Source organism: Macaca mulatta, chromosome 8 (genome assembly GCF_049350105.2).
Source record: "Macaca mulatta isolate MMU2019108-1 chromosome 8, T2T-MMU8v2.0, whole genome shotgun sequence".
Classification (NCBI taxonomy): Eukaryota; Metazoa; Chordata; class Mammalia; order Primates; family Cercopithecidae; genus Macaca; species Macaca mulatta.
In genome coordinates this window covers 151,087,140-151,099,551 of record NC_133413.1, presented here as the reverse complement: position 1 = coordinate 151,099,551, position 12,412 = coordinate 151,087,140, and the positions used below count along the sequence as shown (strand labels likewise).

General features: G+C 38.0%; 1 protein-coding gene across 48 annotated transcripts in view; it reads left to right on the top strand.

Moving 5' to 3' along the window:
* The window catches only part of PTK2 (protein tyrosine kinase 2), a 357,319-nt gene that overhangs the window by 241,942 nt on the left and 102,965 nt on the right, over window positions 1–12,412 (top strand). For all 48 annotated transcript variants that reach the window (XR_013397442.1, XR_013397443.1, XM_077944113.1 and 45 more), the window contains 2 exons: window positions 464–520; window positions 3,483–3,580. Coding sequence is in view for 46 of the 48 variants with exons in the window: in XM_077944113.1 (XP_077800239.1) it covers window positions 464–520; window positions 3,483–3,580 (155 nt within the window). In the remaining 2 variants the exon portion in view is untranslated. The remainder of the gene's footprint in view (window positions 1–463; window positions 521–3,482; window positions 3,581–12,412) is intronic.

The following is a 12,412-nucleotide window of genomic DNA, read 5'->3' as shown; positions in this document are numbered from 1 at the left end:
TTTCTAAAGGTTCCATTCAGATTATGCTGTCAAGTCTAATTGTTAATAAAATCAGATACTGTGTTTTGGAGATACCGGTCTTACTTGGAGAAAGCCCAGTAGACAACTGTAGTTTTAAACATGTATTTGGTGTAGTTGAGGAAGAGCTTTGCGGTTGGTAGCTTGGTTAATTTGAAGCATATACATAGTTGTTTCATGTCTTTCTTTTTTTTACAAGGGCTTTCTGTGTTAGCCCTGTTTGCTCTCCGATAAACAAGTCTGTGTATTATAACGTATTGGACAATGATGTCACTTTTATTTCCATAAATGACTCATGTGTGAGCAAAATTTGAGTAATAGTGTTTTAAGAATATTTCAGCATGGTGGAGGATTTAAGCAGATCACTTTGCCTGTTTTAATTATATGAAATACCAGGAGGTCAGTTGTTTATCCTCTTTCAACATATTTGTTTCTTTTCCTGCAGAAACAGATGATTATGCTGAGATTATAGATGAAGAAGATACTTACACCATGCCCTCAAGTAAGTAAACTTCTGATTTTGTTCTTGCTCAGACTTGACAGGTACCTCCTTGCATTTAAAAGTTACTGATACTTACTCTCTTTTTAGAGCCATTTTTAATACTTCTTGGGTGCTGAACAGAAATATTCTTTTCAACCTTTACCATTCTATGTTACTTACATATGCCCACTCAAAGGTCAGAAGCCTAAAACTCAAATGTCTGTAATAATTTTTAGTTACAGGATTTTTGTAATCTTGTTTTCTGACTCTATCGTAATAGAAGCTTTATTGATTAGGGTATTTTCTGTCTGTAGAAAATTAGTATTATTGGTTAAGTATATATGTGAATGTGTGTATGTATACACACACAATATATATACACACACATATATGTATAATACACATACATACACACACGTATACCCATACATTTACACACATATATTCAAAGATTTGCAGTTTCCCCCTTGAAATTGTTTATTCTTTGTTGCCATTGACTAACCAATACAAATAGCTTCTAACCATCGTCAGTCTGTACACCTCAGGGATGGGAAGTGTGGGGAGAGAAACAGAACTCTTAAAGGACCTTCATACAGCTTGGAAATGTCAAGATTCTGCTTCTCTCTGTGATATGCAACTTGTTGATTAAGGAAAGTCTTGAAGCCCCAGGTCTCATGTTGGAGTATGTAGTCTCCAGATCTTGAATTAGATAAGCTCTTGAAATTTCATTTGCATAAAAAAAATTATTTTTTAATTTTCTTTTCTTTTTTTTTTTTTTTAATGTTCCACACAGTACTGGCTTGAGTTTAAAAAAAAAAATTAAACCTGCCTTTTAAAGAGTCTTCAGAAGTCTTAGTAGTTAATTCAAAATCTGAATGTCCTGATTTTAGTAGAGCTATATATATTTGTAAAATAAATGTTATAGGTGCCTTATTCTGTTGTATAAATATTCTTGTAAATATTCTTATTTGAGTGTTCTGTATACATTGAAGAAGCATTACCAGAATGAAGAGAAACAACCCAGTGTTGCCTTTCAAGTGTGCATTGTGCCCTGTGGACCCATGTCCCCTTTCAAGAGCTTCTTGACTAGAGAGTTATTCGAAAGAGGCCAGAGCTGAAACTTGTGTGTACATTTTGATTGCCAGTATCAGTTTGAAAAATTGTTTAAACTTAGGTTTAACTTTTTGGCATGGTGACTGACATCTGTAATCTCAGCACTTTGGGAGACAGAGGCAGGAGAAGTATTTGAGTCTAAGAGTACGTTACCAGCCTGGATAACATAACAAGATACTGTCTCTACCAAAAACAAAATAAATTAGGCGGACGTGGTAGCACGTGCTTGTTGTTTCAGCTACTCGGGAGGCTGAGGTGTGAGGATTGCTTGAGCCTGTGAGGTCGAGGCTGCAGTGAGCCCTGATTGCACCACTGCACTTGGCCTGAGCAACAGAGTGAGACCCTGTCTCAGAAAAAAAAAAAAAAGAAAGAAAAAAAAATATCAAAGCACTTGTTTACTTTTTTGATTAGCCATATAGTCACTTGTACATTCCTGCAGGTACTCCAGTTTTTATTTTTATATTTATTATTTATACTTGAGCAGTAAATGTCCAACATGGATTTCATCCATACCCCACAAAAATAAGTTATAGGAACTTTAAAGCATTGTTTAACTAACATTGAGTTAACTTGAAGATACTTAGTTTTTACTTGTATTTAGTTCTTTTAAATTCATATTTGTGCTTAAAATATTTTTAAAATTATTATTGAAATATTCTCTTCAAGTTTGTGTTGTTAACCTAATTGCTATTAGTTATTTCTAAGCAAGGTCTTCAATTTTTTTCTCTCTTAATTGCAATACAGAAAGCTATGGAATAGATGAAGGTAACAGGATTCCTTTAAATTAACTGCATTTGCTTGCAATTGCAACCTATGGAGTGATATGGGATGTTTCAGTTTTTGGTTAACTTATTTTTAAACTATTTGTCATTGGTTTACTCATACTGTTAAATCAATGGAACTACTAGCTAAAGTGATTTTAAAGAGGGAAATAACTATCTAAATTTTGGGTTGAATGTTCTGTATTTATAATTTGATAAACCAGGGAGAACATGTAAAAATATTTGGCTCTTGGTGTATTTCATTGGTGATTACACTGCTGGAACATATATGCGATAACCTATAGAGATGAGTTTCTTACCTGAAATAAATCAAAATACAAAGTAGCTAAATGGGTTATAATTGAATCTGTTACATTCCTAATGGGCATTTTCTTTCCATGTGCCTCAAAAACCTACTGAATAATCTATTTGGTATAAATTACAATAACAATACATTAATTTGAGGCACATTGTCTCAAAAGTATAAAGTATTTATGATTTATAATGTTGATATGTCCTACCTTGATTTTGAGTCATCTAATTTTGAATTCGTTTGAAGAAACTACCTCTTTAAACTCTTTTAGCTCCATGAGTAATATAGAGCTAGGATTATCATGAAGTGGAAAACTCTTAAACTTTCAAAACATAAAGTTTACTTATGACATAATTTTATGTTGCTTCCATATTTACAAACTGTAGTTATTTGTAAAATAATTGCTTTAAATAACTGTGCTTTTATAGCCTTCATATATTAATACCTAAACTAATAGTTCTTAATAATTAAGCATATAATTTAATAGTGGAGCAATTATTTAGAAAACTATCAAATAGATATAAAATAAATCAGAAATTTAAAAACTCCTAGGAACTACATGAAAAATATCTACCTTTAGTAGAACTCATTGTTTCAGTAGTTTCTAATACCATAACTAATTACGTGAATTCCTGTGAAAATATCGTTTAAGAGAATTCCACTCTGTTTAAAGCATTTTCATAGATTGATGTGCCACAGATGAAACTTTTACTATGGATGATCAAGAAATATGTCAAGTGTTAGTTCTACGTTTGGAATATTTTACTTAAGTATTAATATGTGAATTGTTTTACAGCCAGGGATTATGAGATTCAAAGAGAAAGAATAGAACTTGGACGATGTATTGGAGAAGGCCAATTTGGAGATGTACATCAAGGCGTTTATATGAGTCCAGTAAGTCTTTTAAGACTACCAAACAACTAGATTAATTTTGACTATTTAAGTTTAAATTGCTTTTGTTTGTCTTTATGAGTCCTTAGTTCTTCTAGGTATTAATATTTACAGGTGTCTTTTATAAAGCTCTTCATAAATGTCAACTTATACTTGGCATAGTCAGAAACCAAAAAGTGGCAACAATAGCTCCTACAAGGCTGGGCTTTTTATTCATTTTACTCTTTCAGCCTTTGTCATTGGTAATAGTTTTTATAGGTGACTGTTCTTTGGATGGAATTAGCAAATCAGACGAGAGTCAGAAACAGTCAGTATACCTAGTTTACCCGCATTTTTGAGAAAGGAACGTTGATTTGCCTCAGTTTACCCTCCAAAAGAGATCAATAAATTTTAAAAAAGATTGCTTTAGGCTGGACGCGGTGGTTCATGCCTGTAATCCCAGCACTTTGGGAGGCTGAGGCGGGCGGATCACGAGGTCAGGAGATCGAGACCATCCTGGCAAACACAGTGAAACCCAGTCTCCACTGAAAATAGAAAAAAAATAGCCGGGAGCAGTGGCGGGCGCCTGTAGTCCCAGCTTCTAGGGAGGCTGAGGCAGGAGAATGGCATTAACCCGGGAGGTGGCGGAGCTTGCAGTGAGTGGAGATGGCGCCACTGCACTCCAGCCTGGGTGACGGAGCGAGACTCCGTCCCAAAAAAAAAGAAAAAAAAAGATTGCTTTAATAATAGCTTGATGGAGGTATCATTTGCTTACTATGAAGTTCACTCTTTTAAAGTATACAATTCAGTGCTTTTCAGTGTATTCACAAAGTTGTGCAGCTATCACCACAGTCAATTGGAACATTTTCTTCACCTCAGAAACTTTATACCCGTTAGTAGTTAATTCCCATTCCGCCCTTCCCCAGCCTCTGGCAGCCACTCATCCACTTTCTGTCTCTATAGATTTGTATATTCTGGACATTTTGTATAAATGAAACTATGGGTTTTTTATTATTGGCTTCTTTCACTCAGCATAATGTTTTTAAGGTTCATCCGTGTTGCAGTATTTGTCAGTACTTCATTCCTTTTTATTGCCAAATAATACTCTTTTGTATAGATATATACCACCTTTTGTTTATCCATTCATCAGTTGATGAATATTTTGGTTGTTTCTACTTTTTGTCTATTGAAATGTTTCTGTGAACATTCATATATGAGTTTTTCCGTGGAAATATATATATAATATATGTAATATATATAATATATGTAAAATATATTATATGTATTATATATATAATATATATATATATTTTTTTTTGGTGAGGCGGAGTCTTGCTCTGTCGCCAGGCTGAATGAAGTGGTGTGTTCTCGGCTCACTGCAACCTCCGCCTTCTGGGTTCAAATGATTCTCCTGCCTCAGCCTCCTGAGCAGTTGGGACTACAGGCATGCACCACCACGCCCAGCTAATTTTTGTATTTTTAGTAGAGATGGGGTTTCACCATGTTGGGCAGGATGGTCTCGATCTCTTGGCCCCATGATCCGCCTGCCTCGGCCTCCCAAAGTGCTGGGATTACAGGTGTGAGCCATCGTGCCTGGCCCTGGATATATGTTTTTAGTTCTCTTTTGTATATGCCTGTCAGTGGAATTGCTTCATCATATGGTAACTATTGTTTAACTCTCTGTGTGTGTGTATGTGTGTGTGTGAGAGAGATAGACAGAGAGACAGACAGGATCTTGCTCTGTCAGTCAGGCTGAAGTGCAGTGACGCCATCATGGCTCACCGTGGCCTCAAGTTTCTGGACTCAAGTTATCATCCCTTGTAACTAGGACTACAGGCAAGCGCCACCACACATAGCTAATTTAATTTTTTTTTGTAGAGACAGCGTCTCTCTACATTTCCCAAGCTAGTCTCCAACTTCTGGATTGCAGGCATGAGCCACTGAGCCAGCCAACTTTTTCTTCCTTTCTTTTTTTTTTTTTTAGGACAGGGTCTTACTCTGTCACCAAGGGAGTACAGTGGTACAAGCATGGCTTTCTGCAGCCTCAACCTCCCAGACTCAAGTGGTCCTCCCACCTACCAAGTAGCTGGGACTACAAGTATGTGCCATCATTCCCAGCTAATTTTATTTTTTTTTAGAGACAGGGTCCCATGATGTTGCCCAGGCTGGAATGTTTAACTTTTCGATGAACTGCCAAAATGATTTCCAACACAGCTGTACCATTTTATATTACTAGCAGCAGTGTATAAGAGTGCAAATCTCCACATCTTCACCAACATTTGTTATTGCATGTCTTTTTAAATTAGATTGGTGATTTTTTAAATAACATTTTAGACTAATAGTACAGTCATGTGCCATGTGTAATGATGGGGATACTTTCTGACAAATGCATCTTTAGGCGATTTCATGATTGTGCAAACATTACATTGTATACTTATGCACACTTAGATGGTCTAGCCTACTACACGTCTAGGCTATATAATATAGCCTGTTGCTCCTAGGCTACAAACTTGTACGGCATGTTACTGTACTGAATACTGTGGGCAGTTGTAGCATGTGGTATTCGTATATCTAAATATAGAAAATACTGTAAAAATACGGTATAAAGTATAAAATAATGGTACACTCATATAGGGCACTTACCATGATTGGAGCTTGCAGGACTAGGAGTTACTCTGGGTGAGTTGGTGAGTGAATGTGAAGGCCTAGATTATTACTGTACACTACTATAGGCTATAAACACTACACTTTGGCTACATTAAATTTATCTTAAAAACTCTTATTAAATTAACCTTAGCTTATTGTAACCTTTTTACATCATGAACCTTTTAAGCTTTTTTCTATTTAAATTTTTTAAACTTTTTTCTTAACTAAGATACAAACACATACAGTAGGCTAGGCCTACACAGAGCCGAGATCATCCCCATCACTGTCTTCAGCCTCCACACCTTGTCCCACCAGAAGATCCTCAGCGGCAGTAATGTGCATGGAGATGTCATCTCCTAGGGTAGCAACACCTCCTTCTGGATACCTGCAAAAGGCCCTGCTTGAGGCTGTTTTACAGTTAACTACTTCTTGTTTTGTTTTGTTTTATAAGTAGAAGGGGCTGGTGTGGTGGCTCATGACTGTAATCTCAGCACTTTGAAGACTGAGGCAGGAAGATGACTCAAACCCGGGAGTTCAAGACCAGCCTGGGCAACTTAGTAAGACCCTGTCTCAAACAAAAATTTGAAAATTAACCTGGCCTTGTGGCTCACACCTGTAGTCTCAGCGACTTGGGAGGCTGAGGGAAGATCACTTGAGTCCAGGAGGTCAAGGCTGCAGTAAGTCTTGTTCACACCACTGCACTCCAGCCTGGACAAGAGAGTGAGACTCTGCCTCTAAAAAATAAATAAGTAGGAGTACACTCTAAGATAACAATTAAAAGTGTAGTATATTAGAGAAAAAGAAAAAGTATAGTAAATACACAAACCTGTAACATAGTCGTTTATTATCATCATGTATTAATCACTATACATAATTTATGTACTATTGTATGACTGGCAGTACAGTAAGTTTGTTTACACCAGCATCACCATGATCACATAAGAAATTTGATTTCTATGATGTCACTAGGCAGTAGGAATTTTTCAGCTTTTTTATACTCTTATGAGACCACTGTGGTATATGTGGTCCATCATTGACCAAAATGTTACTTTGTGGCACATGACAGACATGCTTGCTCAAGAAACTGTCTTTGAACTAGAATAGTAGCAGGTGAACAGAGATGGCTCTAATAAAGTTACAATAACAGGGAAAATTAACTCATTTTATACTCCTGCTTGGAAACTACAAATCGCCATTTTTTTCCTCAGTAACTCCATGTTTACCCATTTTTAAGTGTCTTTTACATGTGTAGTAGTGATGCTCTGAGCATTACTTTTATAACCCAAAAGTTATAAAAGGTTTTTATCAGAAGTAACAGATAATTGCCACCAATAAACTAACCAAATTAGTTCAGTGTTTTAAAGTTCAGTTTTGAAAGCCTTTACTCTTGTTCTTATATCAAATTGTATGATTTATTATATATTTTAGCTGTTTTTACTCCTTCAATTTTTTTAAACTATGGGGTATTATCTATATTCCACATTCTCTTAACTCTGCACTTAGAGGCAAAGTGGAGTAGAAGGAGCAATGGATCCAAATTTAGTGGGAAAAACAACAACAAACAAATTTAGATCTGGCTCTGCCTCAGTTTGAGAAGGGGGGAGATAAGGTGACTGCATTACTGGAATTTAACTAAATTATCTCTGAGCTTCCTATAATCTCTACAATTCCTGATAGGTAAGCATTCTAAAGTTCCCAGAGTACCATGACTTACACACAGCTGATAGCAGGATAAGTGGACTTTATTTCATTCACTTTTAAAATATGTAATCCATTTTAGTTGTGAAAATACAAGATGATTTTTTAAAATAGCCATAATCTAAATTTATTTATTTATTTATTTATTTATTTATTTATTTATTTATTTATTTGAGACAGAGTCTCGCTCTATCGCCCAGGCTGGAGTGCAGTGACGCGATCACGGCTCACTGCAAGCTCTGCCTCCCAGGTTCATGCCATTCTCCTGCCTCAGCCTCCTGAGTAGCTGGGACTACAGGTGCCCACCACCACGCCCAGCTAATTTTTTGTATTTTTAGTAGAGACGAGGTTTCAACAGGTTAGCCAGGATGGTCTCGATCTCTTGACCTTGTGATCCACCCAAAGTGCTGCGATTACAGGCGTGAGCTACCACGCCCAGCCTTGTTTTGTTTTGTTTTGTTTTGAGACGGAGTTTCGCTCTTGTTGCCCAGGCTAGAGTGCAGTGGTGCAATTTCAGCTCACTGCAACCTCTGCCTCCCGAGTTCAAGCGATTCTCCTGCCTCAGCCTCCCAAGTAGCTGGGATTACAGGCATACACCACCACACTGGGCTAGTTTTGTATTTTTAGTAGAGATGGGGTTTCTTCATGTTCTTCAGGCTGGTCTTGAACTCCCGACCTCAGGTGACCCACCGCGCTCGGCCGATAATCTAATGTTTACTGAATGTTTGTTGAATGAATTCCAGTCCCTGAGGATTCACATTTTGTTAAATATCTTTTTCTTTTTCTTTTCTTTTTTTTTTTTTTTTTTTGAGACGGAGCCTTGTGCTGTTGCCCAGACTGGAGTGCAGTGGTGTGATCTCTGATCACTACAACCTCCGCCTCCCAGGTTCAAGTGATTCTCCTGCCTCAGCCTCCCGAGTAGCTGGTATTACAGGCACACACCATCACACCCAGCTAGTTTTTGTATTTTTAGTAGAGACGGGGTTTCACCATGTTGCTAGGCTGGTCTCGAACTCCTGACTTCAAGTGACCCACCTGCCTCGGCCTCCCAGTGTGCTGGGATTACAGATGTGAGCCACCATGCCCGGCCTGTTAAATATCTTTCTTGTGTATATTGTATATGTTTGTTTTGTTTTTAATGTGGGAGTCTAATTTTATAGTGCAAAGCAATCTGTTCATTTCTGTAAGTTTCTATTTTAAATCCTTTTTCTAGAACATACTCTTTAGTATTCTATAAAATCAAATAATATTTTATCAAGCATTCTTGATAACTGGTCAAAATGTAACTTGGCATAAATTTCATGGGCAAGGACCTACCATTGGGTACTTTAAGATTCAGTTAATTATTTCAGCAATTTTGTAACCATTGTCTGCTCTGTGACAGCTACTGTTTCTAGATGGTGCAGGGGGGATATAACTTAATTCTACCTGAGGCACAAGTTGACAGGCAAAAAAGACATACACTAAATCCCAAGAGGGTCTGAGAAAAACAATGCATGGACAAGGGGAGGTCAAGATGCTGTTCCACATGGGATGGTCAGAAAGACATTCTGACAAGATGTGTTAGCAGAGCTTTGCAGTAAGACAGAGAGTGGAGCATGAGCATTCTCATGGGGAAGCCTGTTCTAGGCAGAAGGAACAGCCAGTGCCAAGGCCATGAGGCAGGGCAGGACAGGACACCACCAGGAGGCCCGTGTGACGGCAGAGTAGAGGGATAGGAAACAAGGGGAAGGCAAAAGGAAACCTTTTGGAGGCTAGGAGAGCCACCAGGGGGCATGTGTGGGGCTGTGTGAACCTTGAGGGTAAGAATTTTGACCTTCATTCTGAGAGTCAGTAAACATGAAGTTTATCTGATTGGCACATATTTTTTTCTTTATTAGGCAAGGTTATCAGGCTTGTATTTTCTTTTCTTCAGGCACCTGCTGATCACTTGCACATTCTCTCATCATTATTCCCAGCCTTAAAATTCATTATTAAATCTAATTTTCTCTTAATTCATTCTAGAATAGCTTTTTTCTAGATTTATTTGTTAAGATATTTTAAATGTCTACTAGTTGTTATTAATTCAGAGCCTAATCATGGATCTCTTGTCTAGGCATAGTGGTCACAGGGTGCTATTTTCATTGAACAATGAAAAACTTCTCTCTTCCTTAAATATTGCCTGTATTTTACAGAAGATTTTAAAAATCTATTTCGAGTAATTACAGATTAGTAACTTTTTAGTTTTTAGAAAAAAGCCTTTGCACATGTTCTGGTCTTACTTACTTTGAACTGACCCGTTCTCCAGCAGTCTGATCTCTGTAACTGGCCCTTCTGACAGTTGAGCATTCCCCATACCTCTGCTGTCCGCTTTAGCGGCTGCTAGCCGCATGTCCCATTCACCAAACTGATGGCTGAGCCTCTTGATCTGCTCGTATGTGGCATTTTGTGTATTTGCCAGCTATGAAATCTTATGCTTAGCATTCATTTGAAACCCTAGGTCTTTAAAGAGCAGTATTTTGTTTGCATTTCCTTAGACTGTCTTAATAAAGCACCATATTTACTGAGTATTTGATTAGTTGACAGGATTGATGATGGTTTTATGGTCTTATGGAAGATTTTGTTGCTCTGATCATCTATAGAATGGGCATTTTCTGTCAATTATACAGTATACCAACCGTACGATTTTCTCGTATACCTGTTACTTGCCGCCAGCCCCATATTTAGCTGGAAAAAGAATTCATGGTCATGGTCCTAAAGAAGTATATAGTCTAATTAAGGAAGACAAGACTAACTCATTCAAAGCAAAGTGGTTATATTTTAGCACAGATATGGTTACTGATTCTAAGGTTGTAAACTCAAACATTTAGTAGATAGATATTCTGAGCTCTTGTTCACATTCTGTGTGAGCCAACTACTCTGTCCTCCAAGGGCCATGTCACCATTACCACCTGAACCCCTTCCTTGAGGCATCTGGCACATGGGCATGCCTCCTCCAGAGGTGAAGAAAGGGACTGCAGTCCCTGAGCCGATGAGGCAGTTCTCTTACCATTCAAATTTCTCTTGTTTGAAAATGTTTTATTTCCTGGAAACATATAGTATACAACTAGTGTGAAGTCTAAAATAAATAAAGGTACTTAAAGTATTTTGAAAATATGCGACAGCTAATTTGTTAAACAAAACACAATTTAAGGTATTTTTAAAATATGACACATCTAACATATTAATGAACATCTGCATTTAAAAGAAAGATATTAATAACATTAATTCTACAATTCTTTACTGAGCATATAATATGCATCAGCTATACTAATGGGGATTTTTTGACACAGAGGACAGGCAAGTTACTTGCTGTCTTGAAACTTACATTTTAGTGATGGAGAATAGACAGTAGTTATGTAAATGACAATATTATCTCTGTGTTATGTATAATTATAATATATAAAATGGTGTTAAAGACAGTAATAAATGTACATAATGACTTTTTGGCTTTCAGAGCAACACATTTTCTTGGTTTGTCTCCTACCTTCCTGGTCATCCCTTCTCAGTCTCCTTTGACATTTTCCGCTCTTCTCCCTGACCTCTTCATGTTGAAGAGGTTCAAAGCACAGTTCTTGGACCTCTCTCATCTCTCTTGGTGATTTCGTCCAGTCAGATGAGCTAGGCTACTTCTGGATTTCTATGTCCAGTTCAGATTTCTCTCTTGAACACCAGTGGCAGTATCCTACTGGTCACTTCACCTGTGTGACTTGGCTGTCTTACTGACATCTCAAGCTTATTACATCCCAAGCCGAGCTTCTGATCTTCCCCTTCCATCTTGTCAGTTTTTCTGGTCAAAAACCTGAAGTTGACTCTCTCACACCTGCATCATGAACCACCTTTGCCCTAGCTTCAGAGTATAGCCAGAATCTCAGCCCTTCTCTCCACCTCCACTGCTAGCATGTTTGTCCAAGCCACCATCACCTGTCACCTGGGGTACTCTGGTAGCCACCCATAGAACTCCCTGTATCTCTGAACTTGCCTCTCTGCAGCCATTTCTCAGTACCACAGCAGAATGGTCCTTCAAAATTTTGGGTCAGGCCATGGTACTCCAATGTCCAAACCCTACCTTCGCTCTCCATTTCACTTGAGTAAAAGCCACATCTTTCTATTGGCCTTGAAGACCCTGTGTGGTCTGGCCCCTTTGTTCCTCTCTGACTCTGTTATCTTCACCCTCCTACCTTCCACCCTCTGTGCCAGCCTCACTGGCTTGCTCATGTCCCTTAAGCACACTATGCACTATTCCCTGCTGTTCCTTAGCCAGCTCCCTCTCCTCCCTCCTTCAGTTTTTTGCTCTTGTCTCATCTGCTCAGTGAGGTGCACCTCATACAGCAGCCTCCATCCCTGTCTCCATATCCTGATCTGCTCTCTCCCTTTTCTGTAACGCAGTTACCTTCTAACATACTATGTAATTAATTCCTTATTTATTCTCTGTGTTCCTCACTGGAGTGTAAGCTTGACAGGTACAGGGACTGCTGCCTCTGCTATTCACCA